Source organism: Saimiri boliviensis, chromosome 6, assembly GCF_048565385.1.
Source record: "Saimiri boliviensis isolate mSaiBol1 chromosome 6, mSaiBol1.pri, whole genome shotgun sequence".
Lineage (NCBI taxonomy): Eukaryota > Metazoa > Chordata > Mammalia > Primates > Cebidae > Saimiri > Saimiri boliviensis.
This window is the reverse complement of record NC_133454.1, coordinates 77,463,865-77,484,853: the sequence shown is the minus strand read 5'-3', so window position 1 is coordinate 77,484,853 and position 20,989 is coordinate 77,463,865. Positions and strand designations below refer to the sequence as shown.

Genomic DNA, 20,989 nt, shown 5'->3' with positions numbered 1-20,989 from the left:
TGTTGATGTGTATTGATAGTTGTACTGATGCAAGAGCTTGAAGCAAATGTCTTCTCTTGAAATTAAGAAGCAAGAGCTCATCATATTTCTGTGTGACAACCAATAAAAATGCTCCACTCCTACATTACAAGGAAAAACTCATTGTTTTTTCAGAATAAAGTCAGATTGTATTATCCTATGATATGTGCCTACTTCAGGCTTGTCAAGTTTGGTGCATCCTAGGCCCATGCTAGGTCTTCCTGCACTTTTGACATTAGCAGCACACAAATGTTAGATAGAATGTAGTGAATTTGGGGTCAGACAGATTCCTAGCCAAGTTGCTCTCAAAAGTGATTGATAAAACACAATAGAAATTTCAAGCTCAAGAGAGCTTGTTGTCAAAGAAAGATTGAGATTCTGATTATGGCTTAGACATTGATTGATTACCTCTTGGCCTTGGCATCAGGATTACAGTAACTGTAGATAAAGCCTCAATAGAGGTTTGAGTTTCCTTCTTTCCGTAAGGCTGATAAGTGTTTCTGAAATGATGCAATGCTCACAATCTTAGGTTTTACAACTTCTCTGTTTTGCATTTATATTATCTGTATGTGTTGTATTTTTATAGGTTTTTTTCTGTACAAACGCAAAAGTTGCCAAAAGAAAATTAAGGGCTTTTGGGTTGACATTTGTTATTTTTAGCAGGTAACGTATGAAAGTTGACAGAAAAATTTTATATTTCTATGTGGTCACAGATGGCATTAACCATCCTATAAATATTTCTCACACACTGACCATGTGCCAAAAACTCACTGAGGAAAGAGGAAGATGTACAGGTAATCATAGCCACTTTTCTCTGCTAGACATCTACCAGGCATAGAAGTAAAGGAGATTTAGTGTTTCCCTTCTATAAATATGAAAAATGATAGGAGAATGCAGTTACAAATGCCCAATGCACCGTATCCTAGATGACTTTCTAATAGCAGGGCTTCCTGAGTGTAACACCCAAATATCTTTCCACTTCTTTCCTTCACCAATATATGTGGCTATAATAACCATAGTTACCTTTGCAAAATAAGATAAATAAAAATATTTTATAATGTTGGCCGGGTGCAGCAGTTCACACCTGTAATCACAGCACTTTGGGACACTGGGGTAGGCAGATCACTTGAACCCAGGAGTTCGAGATTAGCCTAGGCAACATGATGAAACTCCATCTCTACACCCAAAAATTATATACATTTGGATGGGTCGTTTGCACAAAAGTAGGGAAGTGTACCCCTGCAAACCAGGACAACCTTGATAGTCAATCCTCTTATAGAAAGTGGTAAACTCTACAAAGGAGCAAGTAATGTTTGCAAATGCAGACCTTACATGCTAACCACTTTGCTAGCCAGGTACACTCTGGAGGAATCAACTAATTGATGTAGATGCAATGGGATATGTAATACTGCTTGATCAAGACTTTGCTTCTGTGGTTGTCTCTCCATGTCTTGCAAAAGAGATTTGCAAAACACTACATTCAGAAACATCAGCTGGACATGGTTGAATACACCAAGTCTTGGTTAATGAATAAACTTGTCTTAAATTGGCTTATTGCTGGTCTCTCAAGGCTTCCTATTTTTGTTCACTTTAGTCTCTCAAAAACTTCAGAGAAAAACTATGAGTCTCAAAATGCTTATAAGCAGGAACAAACTGATTTTACTACTAGGAATAATCTATTTTCAACAAGGTAAATCTGCAACTCTTTCGCTCCCCAAAGGTAAGTTTCAAATGAACTCTACAATTACTTTTGTCTGAACCTTTGCTGGGAGTGGACATCACAACTCCATTCCATGTTCCTTTAGGAAAATAGGAGAAGCAAATATATTTCGGAGATCTAATTGTTTTTAAACAATTATTTTTGATTTATCTCCTGCAATCAGCATAGGACATGGGGCAAAACATTTATGGAATGCAACTAATGTTTCCAATTAAGTGAACAATCCCTGTTTTCTTCACGTAGTTTCACTAAGTGAACTGAGATTGTTCACTCACTTGGACCCAGTACATAATCCCATCTTCATTCATAGAGCAAAGTCTAGAAATAGGCATGGATTTGGAAGCATTTTTAATCTTTTGCAAAATCATCTTGCTGAGAAATATGAAGCATGTTCACTGTACTATATTGTAAATGGTGTTTTTTTCCCCTTCAATTCACTTAAGCTTAAAACAGTTCTTGGCAGACTTCTCCATGGTCAGCCTTGTGCCAACCCTGAAAAACAACATGTTTTCTGACTTTGCTTCACTGAATTTGGGAAATGGTAAAATTTGTATTTAAAGTATTTATGACTCATTCAACTAAAACAGTTAGAAAATAAGCTTTTAATCCAATGTCATCCTGGCACTAGGTTCAGGATGAAAACACTTATTGTTACATCCATGCTCTGCCATTATTTAGTGATGCATCTTCATCTCTTTGATTCTTAGTTTTCTCATCTGCAATGTGGGGATAACAGTGCTTCATTTATAGGCATAGAGTAGGATTAAATAAGAAGCTGTATGAAAGAGGTTTGAATATTTTAACATGTTGATCTAAATAGCTATGCTCTTAAAGATATGTTCTCAAGAAAAATCATTTGTTCATCCATCCAGGATTTCTAAGTGCTTACTTATGCCAAGAATTTTGCTAAACCTTAGAAATACAGAGGTGAAAAAGACAAGTTTTTTCCCTTGAGTAGTTCATAGTTCAATGATGGAGGCAAATAATTCATTATCACAATTCTTCATGGCAAGAACTACAAAAGGGGCAAAGAAAGAGTGCTACACAACACAGGAGAGAGGCAAACCCAGTTTGAGGAAATCAAAGAAGACTCCCTGGTTGAGGTGATCTCCAAGCTGAGGAACAAGAATTACAAAATCTAGGCAGGCAATGAAGCATGGCGATTATGAGGCAAGCCTAGTTCTAATTCTCCTTTGAAATATGGAAAAGGATGACCTCCAGGAGGGACAGAAGATGTGCCATCCCTGAGATACCAGGTGGTGGTAAATATCTTTAATCTAGCCTATCTCTTGGCTGAGGAGTCAGAAAACCCATTGAGGGCAAAGAAATGAAAACAACTTTTTCAGGGATAAAGTCTTTTACATAAGAAGGAAGGATTTTTTTTCTTCTGTTACTTGGCAACCCTCTAACTGAGCACTGACTTGTGAATCAGGACACTTCACTCTACTCTCCTTAAACAACCTGTCACTGTCCATCCTTCGGGAGAATTAAATCCAATAAAGATTTATTTATATCTGACTGTACACCAGGCACCATAGACTATGGTCTCAGACTCCATTTCACGGATGAAATAGAGAAGATACGCCCTCAATCCTAGAAGACATCTAATCATTTAATGTTTATCTCATTTTTTTCTCAGCTCCCAATTGTGGGCAGAGTCTGGTTAAGGTAGAGCCTTGGAATTACTTTAACATTTTCAGTCGCATTCTTGGAGGAAGCCAAGTGGAGAAGGGTTCCTATCCGTGGCAGGTGAGTCTCAAGGACTCCTATGTATCAGAAACTGTGCTAGATATTATGAGTATAGATATTTCTAAGGTTAAGTTTATATCTTTGAGGAGCCTACAGCCTAGCTGGGTTGAAAGACACAGAATAGTCATAATGGCATGTGATGAATGTCATAAGAAAAAATTATTTACTTGTACATAGTAAGTCATTTTAAAATCAAATAGGATAAGCAAAAATTAGAAAGTATTGGAGAGGTAGAATAAAGAATAGGCTTGAATAAGCTATAGGGGTCAAATAGTTCGTTAAGAGTATGATAAAAATGGTAGATCCAAACCATTTCCCTAAGAGGCTTAGAGAAATTGGAGCATGTGTCCAAAGGCTCCCCAGCCCTCATCTTGCCTTTGTCCCAAACCTCTTCAGCTGGACTCTACTATATCTTTTACTCCTTTATCTTCATTCACAGACATTGTTCATATTGTTAGAGCAACAGGTCTCGGTCAACAGTGTTATAAAAATAAGTAAATACATACCAATACTTCTAACTGCTACCTCTGTTGACATTTTTACAGCCAATCACCTCAAATTAACTACTTCTCATCTATACAGTTGCTAGCACCACTCTTCTTTCTGAGCGGTAGTGTGTGGGCTTTATCCTTTCACAGTCTATGATTCCCAATATTTATGAGTGAGATATCTAAGTCTAGTTTTGAGAATAGGCTTCATCACCATGTTTAGGAGGATCCCAGGGCATGAACTTGCTCTCAAAGGTATTTTCAATTTAGGTGTCTCTGAAACAAAGGCAGAAGCATATCTGTGGAGGAAGTATTGTCTCACCACAGTGGGTGATCACAGCTGCTCACTGCGTTGCAAAAAGGTAGGAAAGGCCTAGCCTATGGGTGAAGATTAGACCATCCTTTCCTTGCCCTTGGAATCATCAGCAATAACTCTATTAAAACATGCACCTATGTGATGGGTGAGTATTGCTTTAATAGAGGAAATTCTAATTGCATGACACAAATGGGGCTTGCTGACATTGTCAGATGGCACTTGGTAGATAACATATTCTTTTCAGAGGTAAAATTCTCTTTTACTTAAAACAACTGGAAGTTAACAATAGCATATAAGTCAAATATAAAAGCATTACAAAGCAAGATTTGTGAAAGTTTTCTTAAATCTCAGTGAAAAAATATCTTGTTCATTAGGCATCTGAAGAAATGGATAAAAGAAAACAAAGGGAGACCAGTAAAATAGAAAGTAGGCTCCCTGTCTTCCCATTGATCTTGCCTCTCTGGGCCTCAACCCAGCAACTCCCCTTTACTCACTTTCTTGTGTGATCCCTATATTCTATTATTGGCAGTGTTCTGGGTATGTACTAGGCTGTAATCAAGATCATGTTCCTGCATAATGACTCTTTCAAGTCTGCAAACATTTTCTGGATGTTTACTTTGTGCTAGATACCAGTGAGTACCAAAGATACCAAAATGACTAAGACATGATTTCTGCTCCCAGAGAGTTGATAGTCTAAAAGAAGAGTCAACTGATCATCTCACAGCAATGTGGCAAGTGGTAGGGAAGATAGACACTATGTGTTAAGTTAGGTGCCTAATTCAGCCAAGAGTCAGGGAACTTTACCCAGAAAAAACATGCTTTTTTCAATTTTGTATAAAAGCATCACTTTTGGTAATGAAGGGTCTCAAAGAATGGCAAGCTGAAGTCTTTATGTATCTCAATGCATACCACCAAGTTCCTTTCAGGTAACATTATAGTTCGTTATAATGCAGTCTGTACTTTATAACATACACTAAGCATAGGATCTCTAACATTGAAGTAGTATACTTACTGGGAATCACAAACCATTCCCAAAGGATCTCACCGATATTAGGGTCAGATCAACCTCTCAGGGTAGCTGAATAAAGTCCCCTATAGCTGTAGACTCCTGAACTACAATGTATGTACATCTCTAGATATTTTCAAATTACATTGCAAAGTATTAAATTCATTATACCCTTGGCTATAAATGAACCCACTCTTCACTAGTCCTCTACTGGATTTTTTTCTAATAGTGTTGGAATTATTCTCACTTTCTCTACTCAGCAGCCCCATATTAATTATCCATATCATTTAAAAGAAGCCGGTTCATCAATCATTGCAACTGTACCCAGAGGCACAACAAAATTCATTAATTTTACTGTTTGCTTTCCATAGAAACATTGTGACAACTTTGAATGTTACTGCTGGAGAACATGACTTAAGCCAAACAGAGCCGGGAGAGCAAACTCTCACTATTGAAACTGTTATCATACATCCACATTTCTCCTTCAAGAAACCAATGGACTATGACATTGCCCTTTTGAAGATGGCTGGAGCCTTCCAATTTGGTAAATATTTGAGGATCATATTGAATTGTATACCCTATATTCTCTACAACGTCTATGCCATAGCACATTTCCTGCAGTATATGTTCTGGGTCATGCACTTTGAGACAGGGATTTGGGCTGAAGAGTCCTGCCTGAAACTCTTTTTGCTTGTGGTTCTGGAGGTAGCATTACATGGAGTCAGGAGAGGGTTTTCTTTATCTCACAAGTGACTCCCCGGAGGTGCCAGGCAGAGCTATCATAACTCTTATGAGGTCTTTAGGGGACTACTTGGATGCCAACAGATGAGTGGCTTATAATGTCCTCTCCTTCATGAATAAGATAAGCCTTACCTTGCTCTTTTCTTCAGGCCATTTTGTGGGGCCCATATGTCTTCCAGAGCCACGGGAACAATTTGAGGCTGGTTTTATTTGTACAACCGCAGGCTGGGGCCGCTTGACTGAAGGTAAGAACTGGTGTGCCACTCCTCTTAATCAGAGGTCAGAACTTTCTGCTGGGTAACCAGAAAATGGAGTTTTTAATACATTATTTAAAACAATTGTGCATACATTTTTAAAGATAGAGAATGTCACGTCGTACTTAGAAATGCAAGTCTTTCCAAAAGACACAAACACGAATGATGCATCTCTAACTCAAAAAGGGTGAGAGTTCCTGCTGGGGCTTCCGTCTCTACGTTTTTCAGATGGCGTCCTCTCACAAGTCTTGCAGGAAGTGAACCTGCCTATTTTGACCCAGGAGGAGTGTGTGGAAGCTCTCTTAACGCTAAAGAGGCCCATCAGCGGGAAGACCTTTCTCTGCACAGGTTTTCCTGATGGAGGGAGAGATGCGTGCCAGGTGAGTGGGAGCAGCGGGGCTGTCAGGCCCTAGGTAAGGCTTCCCTTGGTTTTGTTATCAGGTTCAGGTGAGGGGCTGCAGGAAGACTGATTCCAGGTAAGGAAGGAATCTGGAAAGAAGGGTTAGTAGTACCAAGGGAGGTTACGTCAAAATAAAGGGACAGTGGAAATAATCTGTATTTAGCAGGAAGTGTGATTTAAAAGAGGTCTTCTGCTTTTTCCAGAAGACCAAATAATAGAGACATAATGCCAAGAATAAACTCAGGGTTCTCCTATTCCTGAAGGATGGCTGCCTCTTTCCTATTTAGAAATTTCCAGTTTGTGGATGTTGGGAACTTTACACTTTGCCTCCATTCTTCCTGCTAACCAAGACCTGAGGTCAGTTTCATTGCTGGCCAAGACTTCTCTGGGTCTGCAGTGTGAGATAAGAGAAAGAAGAAAGTCTGCTGCTTTGATGAAAGCTGTGGATGAGGAAAAGGGAGGTGGGATTGTTGGGTTCCGGTGATATTTGAGAACCATATGGGAATTGTGCTAGGATGTTTAGACCCAGGTCTCTGAGTCTAAATTATTAGAAGTGAGGAGATGACATTATTCCTCCTCCAGCATCCTTGTGGGGTGAAAGGGAGCCCTTTGGGGCACCAACACTGACAGTGATGCTAACAGAGACTTTTTCCCTCTGCAGGGAGACTCAGGAGGTTCACTCATGTGCCGGAATAAGAAAGGGGCCTGGACTCTGGCTGGTGTGACTTCCTGGGGTTTGGGCTGTGGTCGAGGCTGGAGAAACAATGTGAGGAAAAATGATCAAGGATCCCCTGGGATCTTCACGGACCTTAGTAAAGTGCTTCCCTGGATCTGCGAACACATCCAAACTAATAACTAAGCCATCACACAAAGTTAAGAAGCTGCCATTCCACTAGGGCCAGAGAGAGCATCAGCAGAGTCTTGGCAAATCAGAACACCTGAACAGACAGGCTCTACCTCTGTTCTCAGTGTAGCACACAAAGATTGTGAGATTTACCAAGTCTAAATAAAACAAGAGCAAAATATGGTATGTGGAGCAGCATGCAAATATTCAATGAAAAATGAATTCATCCATCCTAGACCTTCTTAAACTGGCCTTTAATTGAAACTATCTCAGTTGATGATATGCTTTCACCACTTACTTCTCAACAAAATCCAGCAAACTGTAACAGATCAGTAATTCTCAACCAGGGGCAATCTTGTCCCCAGGCACAGTATCAGGAGACATTTTTAATCGTCACAACTGGCAGGTGTTAGGAGTGACTCTGGCGTCCAGTGGGTAGGGGCCTTGGATGCTGCTAAACATCCTACAAAGTATGGGACAGTCTCCCACAACAAAGAATGATCCCACCCAAAAGGTTAATAGTACCAACATTGAGAATCCCTGGCATGGATCCAGGTATAGTAAGTTTGAAAAAGTTAGGATCTATATGCAGCCAGCCCTCCACATCTGCAGGTTCCACATCAGCAGATTCAACCAACTGTGGATCAAAAATATTTGGAGAAAAATAAAAACAATAAAAATAACAATACAATAATAATATAAAAATTTTTAAAAATACAGTATAACAACTATTTACATAGCATTTACATTGTCTTAGGTATCGAAAGTACTCTAGAGAATTTAGACTACTGCATAGGGCAAGACATCCCTAGGTTATATGCAAATGCTATGCTGTTTATTATAAGGATCTGAGCATCCTCAGATTTTTAGTGTCTGCAAGGGTTCTGAAACCAACCCCTAACAGATATTGAGGGACTGACTCATAATAGACTGACTAGTGAGCTAATTACAGCTTCTTTGCTACCTCCAAATCCAACCTAATTGTTTTCTTTTCTGGTGGCTTCCATCATCCAAAAGGCTTTTATCCTTTTCTAAATAAGTTAATTTAAACTAAGTTTAGTAAGAATTTGAGTTTGTTTTCAAGCGTATGGTGCAGTGGCAGGTATCTGAGCCCTCAGTTCAAGTTTTAGCTATCTAACCCAGCAACTCTTTTGTAGTTATGAACAAATTATTTCCATCTTTAGCCTCTGTTCTTATATAAAACGACCCCTTGCTCTGTGAAAACTTTAAGTTAATTACTGTTTCTTATTAGCCCACTCAATAAAGAGAATTAATTAATTTAAAACACCAGAGTCCCTTTCCCACTTTATCAATTTATGCCTTCCCTTCTTTCCACAGATTAGATTTTTATTAGTTGCGTATTGACTTAAAAATCTTTTTTTTATTTATTTTTTATTTTTTAAAATTGATTTATTTACTTCAGGTGCATACTATATCTGGCATTTCTCCCCATGTTATCTCTCCCCATCCTCCCCTCCCTTCCCAACCCCTGCTGTCTCTCCCTACCCCCCTCAGCTACCCCCAGTGTGTGATGCTCCTCTCCCTGAGTCCACATGTTCTCGTTGTTCAACACCCACCTATGAGTGAGAACATACGGTGTTTGGCTTTCTGTTCTTATATTAGTTCGCTGAGAATGATGGTTTCCAGATTCATCCAAGTCCCTACAAAGGACACAAACTTGTTTTTTATGGCTGCGTAGTATTCCATGGTGTACATGTACCACATTTTCTTTGTCCAATCTATCATTTATGGGCGTTTGGGTTGATTCTATGGAAGTCTAGTATTTCTTTTTTTTTAGAGACAGTTTCCAGTTGACACTCAGAAACAGGTTATTCAGTTTCCAAGTGGTTATGCGGGTTTGTGTGTGTTTCTTGATCCTGAGTCCTATTCTGACTGCGCTGTGGTCTGATAGACTGTTTGTTATGATTTCTGTTCTTTTGCGTTTGCTGAGGGGTGATTTGCTTCCAATGATATGGTCAATTTTAGAGTATGTACAATTTGGTGCTGAGAAAAATGTATATTCTGTTGATTTGGGGTGGAGTATTCTATATATGTGTATTAGGTCCACTTGGTCCAGCTCTGCATTCAAGTCCTGGATATCCTTGTTAATTTTCTGCTCATTTATCTAATATTGACAGTGGAGTGTTGAAGTCTCCCACTATTATTGTGTGGGAGTCTAAATCTTGTTTTAGGTCATTAAGAACTTGCTTCATGTATCTGGGTGCTCCTGTGTTGGGGACGTATGTATTTAGGGTACTTAACTCTTCCTGTTGGATTGATTCTTTGACCATAATGTAGTGTCCTTCTTTGTCTCTTTTGATCTTTGTTGAAGTCCATTTTATCAGAGACTAGGATTACAACCCCTGCTTTTTTTTGTTCTCCATTTGCTTCGTAAATCTTCTTCTATCCCTTTATTGTGAGTCTATGTGTGTCTTTGTATGTGAGATGGGTTTCCTGAATACAGCACACCGATGGGTTCTGACTTTTTATCCAGTTTGCCAGTCTGTGTCTTTTGATTGGAGCATTTAGGCCATTTACTTTCAATGTTAATATTGCTATATGTGATTTGATGCTGCCATTTTGTTACTGACTGGTTTTCTTTCCCATTAGTTGCCTCATTTTCTTCATTGCATTTTTGGTCTTTGCCAACTGGTTTGCTTTTGCAGTGACTGGTACTTGTTCCTTTCCATGCTTAGTGTTTCTCTCAGGAGCTCTTGTAGTGCAGGTCTGGTGGTGACAAAAATCTCTCAATAATTCCTTGTCCGTAAAGGATTTTATTTCTCCTTCACTTACAAAGCTTAGTTTGGCTGGATATGAGATTCTGGGTTGAAAGTTCTTTTCTTTAAGGATGTTGAATATTGGCCTCCACTCTCTTCTGGCTTGTAGGGTTTCTGCAGAGAGATCTGCTGTGAATCTGATGGGCTTCCCTCTGTGGGTGACCTGGCCTTTCTCTCTGGCTGCCCTTAGCATTTTTTCCTTCATTTCAACCCTGGTGAATCTGACGATTATGTGCCTTGGGGTTGCTCTTCTTGAGGAATATCTTTGGGGAGTTCTCTGTATTTCTTGAATTTGAAATTTGGACTGCCTTGCTAGACTTGGGAAGTTCTCCTGGATAATATCCTGGAACATGTTTTCCAGCTTGGATTCATTCTCGCCGTCATATTCAGGTATACCGATCAAGCGTAGATTAGGTCTTTTCACATAATCCCATATTATTTGGAGGCTTTGTTCATTTCTTTTCACTCTTTTTTCTCTTGTCTTGCCTTCTCTTTTTATTTCATTGAGTTGATCTTCAATCTCTGATATCCTTTCTTCTCCTTGATCGATCTGGCTATTAGAACTTGTGTTTACTTCACGTAGTTCTTGTGCTGTGTTTTTCCACTCCATCAAGTCGTCTATGTTCTTCTCTATGCTGGTTATTCTAATTAGCATTTTGTCTAACTTTTTTTCAAGGTTTTTTTTTTGCTTTGCTTTGAGTTAGAACATGTTCCTTTAGCTCAGAAATGTTTCTCACTAGCCACCTTCTGAAGCCTTTTTCTGTCAATTCGTCGCACTCCTCGGTCAAGTTGTGATTCTGTGCTGTTGAGGAGTTGTGATGCCTTGAAGGAGAAGAGGTGTTCTGGTCTTTGATGATGGTTTCATCTTTTTTGTGCTGGTTTTTTCCCATCTTTGTGGATTTACCTGGCTGTGGTGTCAGGGAGCTGCTTGATGAGGTTGCTTGTCTGCCCAGGAAGGCCAGGTTTCTGTAGTTCTCTAACATCACATTCCTATATAAATTCCGCTGTGCAGGGTCCAGGCATTGCCACTCCTCCAGAGAGAATTCTATGGCCATATCCCTAAATGTCAATGGTTCCATTTCTAGGCTTCTAGGGGGTCCCGGCGCCGTAGCTGTAGATCTCCAATACCTGCAGGTCACAGGGCCACACAAGCCAGGCGTCTAGGCGAACAGGACACAGAGCAGTGGAAACGAGATCTGACTTAAAAATCTTTTTGGCGCCAAGGAGATGCTAACTTCTTGAAGTATTGTTGAGGATACCACAGGCTTTCAATTGCATCTTTCTTTTTCTTTCCCAGGTAATTGGAGAAAGAGCTCCAGAGGTGGCTATTCCTTGTAGGCTTCTCCACCAGGAGCACAAATTAACATCTAGCATTTCAAGTTCCTTTAGAATCGAAAGGCATCCTCTACAAGAGTGCTCCATGCTCAGTAGGTCTAAAACTACCACCTGGAGTGCCTATAGCCACTCCTGGCCAGTCCAGGCAAGCCCATGCCCAGCAGAAGCCTCAGTTGCCCCCCGCCCCATTTCATTTCTTAGCAATCCAAAGCTCTGTCTCAATTCAGCCAACATTTGCCAAACACTAGCTTTGAATCAGAGACTCAAGGAAAGAGGGCAAGACAGTGCAGATGTGGTCAGTAAGCTGCACAAGCTACACACCTTGTCCTGAAAGTGTCCCTACTTATATAGGGTCCCATCCCCTGTGTTACATTGTGATCCTGCAATGAATTCACTCTGTAACTTTGGGCGAGCCCTTTCCTAACTCTGGCCTTCATCTATAAAAAATATAGTGTGGGCCAGATGGTCTCTAAGACACTTTAGTTCAAATCTTCAGTGGTTCTTTGAACCCGTGGAAAGATCTACAAAGAGCAATATGGAAAAATAGTATCCTGAGAGCTCAGAGGAGTGAGAGGCTGCTTCTAGCTGAAAACAAATTCACAGGGGAGCTCACAGACATCTTTGAAGCTGTGCCTTGAAGGAGGAGTAGGATTTTGTCAGGTGGAAATGAAATATGGGTAAAGAAAAATATCAGCTCAAGGAAGGATATTAAGGATGGAGACCAAAAAAACGTAGGGTCTAAGTCAGCTAAAGCAGCAAAAGTATAGGACATGGGATGATGCTTTGTGAGGTAGAATAATAAAACATAAATTGAGATCAAACTATGGAAACTTTAAATATCAGCCAAAAAAAGTTTGGATATTAGTGAATAATAGAAAGTTTATTAATTAGATAAGTAGATTTGAGCTATACTTTAATAGCATAAAAACCAGGTTGAGAGGAGACTCGTGCATGAAAATATGAAATTCTGCATTAGTTTGAGAGACAAGAAATTAAGGCTTGAACCAAGGCAATATCCACAAAATGAAAAGGAGAGAATAGAAACAAGAGAAATGAGGATTTGGAGCCAATTAGATGAAAGTTTATGAGGAAGAAGGAGGAATAGAAGATAGTACCAAAGTTTTGAGCACAAGAGAGTAAGAAAAGGGCACACAAAAATAAAATCAGAAGTGGGTGCAGTTTGGCTGACTCAAGGAATTCTATCTGTAGCATATTGAGTTCTGAGGGAGATAGCTAGGAAACTATCATAAAAATCAGGCCTGAAGTTCAGAAATGTAGAGATGACATCTGAAATGCAGGATATGAATTAATAAAACTGGTCCAAGGGATCATAGAGAGAGAGAGCAGTGAGGACAAATGCTTGAACCTGGGAAATACCTGCACTTACAGAAAAAGTATGAGGTCAGCAAAAGAAGAGTAAAGGGCCAGAGGTGGCTCATGCCTGTAATCACAGCAATTTGGGAGGCCAAGGTGGGAGGACTGCTGGAGTCCAGGAGTTCAAGACCACCCTTGGCAACAAAGTGAGACTCTGACTCTACAAATAATTTCTTTAAAAAATTAGCCGAGTGTGGTGGCATGAGCCTGTGGTCTCGGCTACTTGAGAGACTGAAGCAGGAGGATTGTCTGAGCCTGGGAGGTTGAGGCTGTAGTGAGCTGTGATCGTGCCACTGCACTCCAGCCTGGGTGACAGACTGATGCTGTGCGTCAGGAAAAAAAAAAAAAAAAAAAGAGAGAGAGAGAGAAGAGTTAAGAAAAAAAAACCAATCATAGAATCTCAAATCTCAAAGTTAAGCAGTATCTAAAAGGAACCAAAAAGGCATCATAGAAGCAAAGACAGGAGAAGATTTCATGAAGAACAAAGAGTACATCAAGAAGAACCAGGAGGCTCTGGTGTTTGCAGCTTCTGAAGGAAGGGGTTGTTGTGGTGAGCCTGCACAGCTCACCCTGACTCTCCTGGCTTTCCCTCCCAGCCTGCTGCAGTGAGCAGGATGGCATAGTCAGCGGGGCTGAGGGGGAGCTGCACTTCCCAGAAAGCCTCCACCTTTGTTATGAGAGCAAGCAGTGAGTAAGCCCCTTTGCACTCCTCCTCCTTACTCCCACCTCCAGTCTGGCTGTGCCCACTAATTGGACTGTGATAGTAATTTTCTGTCTAGAAATGACGCCCTCTCCATGATCTGCCTACAGACAGTGTGTCTGGACCCTGCTGGTGCCAGAGGAAATGCATATGTTGCTCCATTTTGCCCGCCTAGATGTTGACTCTTGTCACCACAATTACCTGTCAATGTATTCTTTAGAAGACAGACCCATCGGTGAGTGAATTTTCACATTGTCAAATGAAAACCAGTGCCAAGTGGGCTGAATGGGGCCTGGTTATCTTATGTCTGGCACTGAGCCATCTGTAAATGCCACACTGCTTGACTTCAGATTCGAGACTCAGAATGGGGAGTGAGAAGGAACCAAATCTGAGCCTGGGTGATGGCTGCGAGGTCACAGGGCAATTCAGTTGCCCAATCTGCTTTGCATCAAACCAGGCTTCCTAGGCCTATTTGCGAGACCTGGAACCCATGAAGAATAAACTCTAGACATATCCCAGGGCCTCTCAGGATCTCCAGACAGGTCACTGCTTTCCTAGCTGTGAAAATGACCTTTCCCTGCCTCATCAAGCTAAGAAGGAAAATACAAATAGACAATTATGAGAAGGAAACAGGTTACTTATAAGAAATGGAAATGGAATGGCGTTTCTGTGGTTCTCAGCTGGAGGTGATATTGTACCCCTAACCCTCAGGACACATTTGACAATGACTGAGAAGCATTTTCAGTTATCACAGGTGCAGGGATTGTCACTGGTAGAGGTCAAGAATGCTACTAAACATTCTACAAAAGATGCAGGACAGCAAGAACACAAAGAAGGTTCTGGCTCAAAATGTCAATTGTGCCAAGACTGAGATTGGACAATCCTGAAATATCATGGCAAGTTCAGTTCTTCTTGAATTATTGAATGGGAACTATTTTCTAGATGATGAACAAAGAATCTTTTTTCTCATCCTGCAGGAAAATTTTGTGGAGAAAGCCTCCCTTCATCCATTCTTGCTGGCTCTAATTTTCTAAGGCTGAAATTCATCTCTGATGCCACAGATTATGCAACTGGATTTAATCTTACCTATAAAGCCCTTAAGCCGAACTGCATTCCTGGTAAAACCATTTCCTTTTATCACATACTATCCCCACCTTCTGCAGAAGCCTAGGCCCCACAGGAATTAGGTGAGAGGCAGGGATCCCTTTCCCAAGGCCCAACTGGCTCCACATGGGAGAGGGGCACAGGCTAGCTAGAGAACAGGCGGCAGTCTCCCCCTCAACCCAAGTTCACCCCACTAGCTCGTAGTGATCACCCATCTAAGTGAGTTCAGAAGGCCTGAAGAGTTCTGGAGGCTCATGAGCTACCTCTTTTCTTGTTGATGTCTGAAACTGCAATTGATAGGCATCATTTTCAGGAGACAGGAGGGAGAACAGTGAGAATTCTTCTTTACTTAAATGGTGCCATCTGTTTGGACTTTTTCTCATGTTTCAGATTCAGGTTGCAGTTACTTAACTGTCCCTTTTGAAGAAGGCCTCATACAGAGTCTAAACTATCCTGAAAACTACAGTGACATGGCTAACTGTAACTGGATTTTTCAAGCCCCTAAACATTACCTAATTAAGGTATTGACTTTAGCTGTCTTTACTTAGCTATGGAAAATTCACAAACTAGCTAACATAAGCACCACAAAATCAGAGGTTTTATATGATTTATTCACCACCTAGAACCCGGCATCTGACACGCAAAGCTGTCAATAAATACTTGATGAATAATGGGTCTGCCCAGTTTCCCATGAAACTACAAACTTTTACCACTAGATGACACTGTGCTTTTTCCTTTTTGTTAAAAAAAAAAAAAAAAAAAAAAAAGTGCTGCTTTGATTTCTGTATTGAATTAGCCTGGTGCCGTGGTTTGCACCTGTAATCCCAGCTACACAGGAGACTGAGGCAGGAGAATTTCTTGAACCCAGGAGACGGAGGTTGCAGTGAGCTGAGATCGTGCCACTGCACTCCAGCCTTGACTACAAGAGTGAAACTCCATCTCAAAAAAACAAAAAAACAAAAAAAAATCTTTGTACTGGTGACTTTCTGAGTCCCTCCCAGAAACAAGCATTTCTTCCTTATTTATTAAACGGCTCACAAATCACACTGTAAATTAGAGATAACAACAGTCAAGGACAATCAGGCCCAAATCAGCATTTTTCAAGCAGAGAGGGCAGAGCAAGCCTAGAGGATCCAGTGCAGAACAGGCTCAGGGAATTGCTGGTTTAAAGGGGTATTAGGGGTCCTGGAGCAGGCAGTGGAAAGCAAGGCAGAAGTCAATGTATGGAGGCCTTTGAACATCTTGAAATGGAGTTTATTCCACATTTGATTAGCAGTGTTTATAGTTGTTTGTCCGTTAAACACTAATGAACAATCTGCAGAGAGATATCACCAGGGAGGTGGAAGTAAGACTGCAGGTCAGGGTGAGCCTGGAGTGAGGCATTTTCTTATAGGTCTTCCTCTTAAAATAATAATTGAATACAAGACAGTGTATGATGGAGAGAACGGAGAGTAGAAAATAAAGGGCAGAGGAGTGAGGGATGATGAGGCCCCAGCGTTCTCATGTAGTTAAGATATGGAAAGAGCTCTGAGATGTGGGAGGAGAGCCAAACTGATGTATGTGTTCTTAGACAGCCTGGAGAATGCAGCCTTTAACTTAAAACACAAATCAAACCAAACAGAAAGATGTAACCAATAGTTTGGATACCACAGAAAGTTAAAACTTAAAGAGATGAGAACTGAGAACTGAAGTGTCCAGTCCCCACCCCACACCTCCATAAACAGGCAGAATAATTAGATTAGAAATTGAACAATTGAGAGGAGTTGGGATTGGTGGTATCTAAAATATCACGTTCAGTCAGATGTTAATGGCAGAAAGAAGACCACACAGGATTTATGAATGAGCAGGAAAAGATGATAGAGAGGCAGTTAGTATAGATTTCTTTCTAAAAGTTCCTCAAACCTAAACAGAGTTGGGGCCACAATTTCAACAGTATTAAGAAAAATTTGTTGTTAGTGGTGGAGGATAAAATTTAGGTTGTAAGCATGTTTCCAGGAGGAGGAAGAAGAGGAAATTTAGTTGAAAATCTGAAAATGCCAGAGCCAGAAGCAATTGAAAAATATCTCCTCAATAATTAAATCTTGAGTGTGGTGCACCAGTGAGGTGATGTTCTCATATTCTGCCAGTGACAGCATCATTTTGCAGGACTCATCTAAGATAGTAATTTGAAAATCGGTGTTACAAGTCATAGCAATGTGCTTACCATTTGATTTGGAGACAAAAGAGCCCCTTCCCAGAAAGTATCCCAGAAAGGGTTTAATAAATGTTTGAATGAATCTTATTTCTGATACATGTCCCCCTCCTCAAACCTACCTTCACCATTAATAATTATTTGCCTCCAGTTTTGTTTCATCCACACAATCCTTTCTGCACCTTGCTTGGAGTCCGGGTCCCATTGAGTCCCCACCATCTGTATGTGAAAATTCAAACTCCTATTTCATCAGCCCTTTCTCTCACCACTCTTCACTTCAAATTCCATTGGCTAGTGCTCACCAAACTGCTCCAAGATCACCCTTTATTGTTTCTTTGTTCCTCCTTCACACTGTTCCTTCTGTCTAGATATTACTCCTCCCTTTGCTTAACACAAAACAAGTGCCCATGTGAGGAATAATATAAGAGAAGAAAAAAAGCAAATGCATAAAGATATTCACTGACAAGTTTCTAAGACAGCAAAAAATGGAGATCTCAAGGATAGAGATAAATGAAATATTATGCTGCCAATCAGCATCACAATGATAGAAACTATGAGAAAAGTTTTGTCATGATTTATTCTTGGTGAACCTAGGTTGATTCCAGGTGATCACCTTTCTTTTCTAGGTCATTATTCATCATAGCAAAATAATCTACTTGAGAATTTTGCTGAGGTTTACATTTAAGCTTAGTATCCAAAATCAACTCTAACTCATACAAGGATTTCCTTTTTCATGTACATTAATGAGTTCCCCAAGTTCACTACATTTGACTCTGAGCCCAGCTATGCAAATACTTTTAGTAGCTCTGATGATACTTTTTTTAATATCAGCAATTAGAATCACTTGTATCTGTGCCTTATCAGAATTTTGCAGTGAGGCATGGAAATTTAGTGGCAACAGGACAGAGTAGGTGAGAAGAGGAGCCAAATATGTCCTGCTGGGTAGAAAGACATGGTCTCAAGGGGTACAACCAATTTCAGTTTTGATTCAGGAGAACTAGAGGTTCAAGATGAAACATCAGGAACCAGGTGAATAACACTAAGATGTCCAGAGAAGCAGTTTTGTGTATATGCAATTGGTTGAGTGCCTAGTTGCTTCCAGTGAAAAAAAATCCCCATGGGGTAGCTCTTCTATCTCTTAGAGCTGCTAGGAAGCTAAAAATATTTGCACAGTTTCCTGCCCTTTGATTTAGGCCATATTTGGTGGCTATTTTAAAAAGTTAGAGAGCCTGTGATATAGAATCTCTTCCTTGGAAAAGGGATTCTATATCACAGGTCCACTAACTTTCTCATCTAAGGTCTTACTCCAGAACAAGTTGAGCAATCCAAATTTCTCTGCTGAATCAAAGCCAGGTAATTCACTCAGAGTGTTTACTCTGGATGTAACTTTTTGTCTTCTCAGCTTTCATTTCAGAGTCTGGAAATAGAAGAAACTGGAGACTATGTGACAGTGCACAGCGATGTAGAAAGGAAGAAGGAAATAGGTTTGTGTCCTGTGAGCTTCAACTCACTCTGGTTTGCATTTGGACCCAGTCTTGAGATGGGAATAAAAAGAATATGAATCAATCTTTCTTTATCTTCCTGCACCACCTCCACCCCTCCCTGTGGTGTCACCATCACTCTTTCATCTTCTACATTAGAGGAGGGAAGATAAAGAGGGAGAATCAAAGAACCACTGAAACGGGAGATGTGAAAGGCCCACGAGGAACTAGGAGTCAGAAGGGGAAAGTTCCACTGAAACAAGTCCCGAATCTTGAACCAATTCCTTTAACAGCATTGTGGGTGGGAGTGTTCGGGAAAGAAAACCAAACTGAAATATCATGGGGTTAATTACCTATTTAAGGAGTGGGCTGCCTTTATTTTGAAAATGAATTGTGGCATTCATCAGAAAAGCTTATTTCACAATTACTTGAAGGATGATTTTCTTTTTTTCTTTTCTCCAATGTCATGGCTATCTGCTGGGTGCTTGACAATGTCTTGACTGGGCTGGTTTTCAACAAGCTTGGCTGTGTGGCTATGATGTCCCCACCCCTGTGCTAAGCCCCTCCAGCATCATTCTCATCAGCTTCTGATTGGATAAGAATGAGACTTTCAGCAGCTTTCAGGCCACAGTCTCCTTCATTCCTAAAGCAGGTAAGAAGACAGGGTCACCAACTCTGGTTCCTAATTCTAATCCTTGTGATAAGTCTTCAGAGCCCCACACGGAGGCCGTCAGTTCTCACTATCTGCAGTAATTATGTCCTATCAAGTCACTATGGACACTGAATAAGAGAATACTCAGCCATTGTTTCCGAGAAATGTACAGAGTTAGGTGCCTGCAAGGTACATTTTCATCAGCTGATCAGTACATAACCTTGTTTTATGTGTGTTTCTGCTTAAAGACACCCTATTTAATATATATTGTTAATTCATTATCATGAATTCATGACCATTAAATGCATGTCCAACAGCACTATGACTGAATGAAGCTATCTAACATGTGTGTTTTCTATTTGAGGCACTTACGAACACTAGGTGGCACTTCAGCACTATGCTTGGGGCCATTTTAAACATTAAGGCCACCAATAAAAAGAACAGAAATGAAAAAAGAAAAAAAAAAGTGGTACTAAATAGATCATGAAAAGGACCTTTGTTTATAGGACGAAGGCTGAAGCAAGAAGGCAAAACATTGCCTTGTTTTACCTCATCTGGAAACATGTGTGTCTAACAACTCACATTTTTGTCACTCTTCACATGCTTGTGAATGATGATGATAACAACATGAGTATTGCTTTTAGAGCTATAAATAAATTTTAGTGAGTAGGGAAATTCACATATATGGTATGGACAAAGAATGAGTGACTGTATGTATATCTGAATCCTGGACGATCATTACTAAATGTGTAATCTTAAGAAAGAGTCATCTTGGGCCGGGCGCGGTGGCTCAAGCCTGTAATCCCAGCACTTTGGGAGGCCGAGGCAGGTGGATCATGAGATCAAGAGATCGAGACCAACCTGGTCAACATGGTGAAACCCCGTCTCTACTAAAAATACAAAAAATCAGCTGGGCATGGTGGCTCATGCCTGTAGTCCCAGCTACTCAGGAGGCTGAGGCAGGAGAATTGCCTGAACCCAGGAGGCGGAGGTTGCGGTGAGCCGAGATCGTGCCATTGCACTCCAGCCTGGGTAACAAGAGCAAAACTCCGTCTCAAAAAAAAAGAAAGAGTCATCTAAAACTCATATTTTTTCAATCCTACTAAGGGAAAGCAATGCATGCCTAATAAGAATGTAGTGAGGATTAAATCAGGTGAGATACACTTGGCCACAAGTAAGTGTGCAATGCATAACAGAAACACAGAAATATGAAATATCTTCACCAATTCCAGACCCTGGACACTTGAATTACCTAACCAGCTTCCTTGCAGGTTCTCACACCCACGATTCTTCTTTCCAAATCCCACAAAACCAGTTATCTGCTTACCAAGTTGTTCATTCTCATTGAGTATTAAGCAACTTCAGATGGCAAAGACACGTTATAGTTAAAATGCCCACTCCTCATTTGAGATATCTATAGAGTCTAGCTGGCTGAGGTGCCCTAGAATTCTAACAATAGCTTCATAAATCATTTTCTGATAAATCTCTAACCCTGGCCATCTTTGTGGGAGCTGAGTAATTGTAGCATTCTTACACCCAGATTTAAACATCTCCATATCAGAGGATGAGTCAATGTTTCTGGAGACATGAGATGGGACAAATGAATAAACCAATGTTTCTGGTAAGCTGTTTTGGGGAATGTGACCAAGTGATAAACACAGAGTATATCATCCAGGGTTCAACCGGAGAAGCAGGTGATACAGATTTAATTACATCTTCCTCAAAAATATACTGGAGTCCTAACCTCCGGTACCTCAGAATGTGACCTTATTTAGAGCTAAGATTGATACAGAGTTAATCAAGTTAAAATGAGGGTATTCGCCTGGGTGCTAATCCAAT

At 40.4% G+C, this 20,989-nt stretch overlaps 1 protein-coding gene across 1 annotated transcript; it reads left to right on the top strand.

The window, feature by feature from the left end:
- The first annotated feature begins 1,588 nt into the window (after positions 1–1,588).
- OVCH2 (ovochymase 2) lies at positions 1,589–20,740 on the top strand. Its single transcript, XM_003919803.4, is given in 15 exon segments — positions 1,589–1,738; positions 3,378–3,487; positions 4,246–4,337; positions 5,669–5,841; positions 6,188–6,283; positions 6,521–6,672; positions 7,354–7,540; positions 11,608–11,634; positions 13,619–13,709; positions 13,833–13,957; positions 14,700–14,840; positions 15,217–15,347; positions 18,420–18,501; positions 19,019–19,150; positions 20,667–20,740. Coding segments are annotated over 15 exon segments (1,713 nt in total). The 5' UTR covers positions 1,589–1,638.
- Positions 20,741–20,989: the final 249 nt, after the last annotated feature.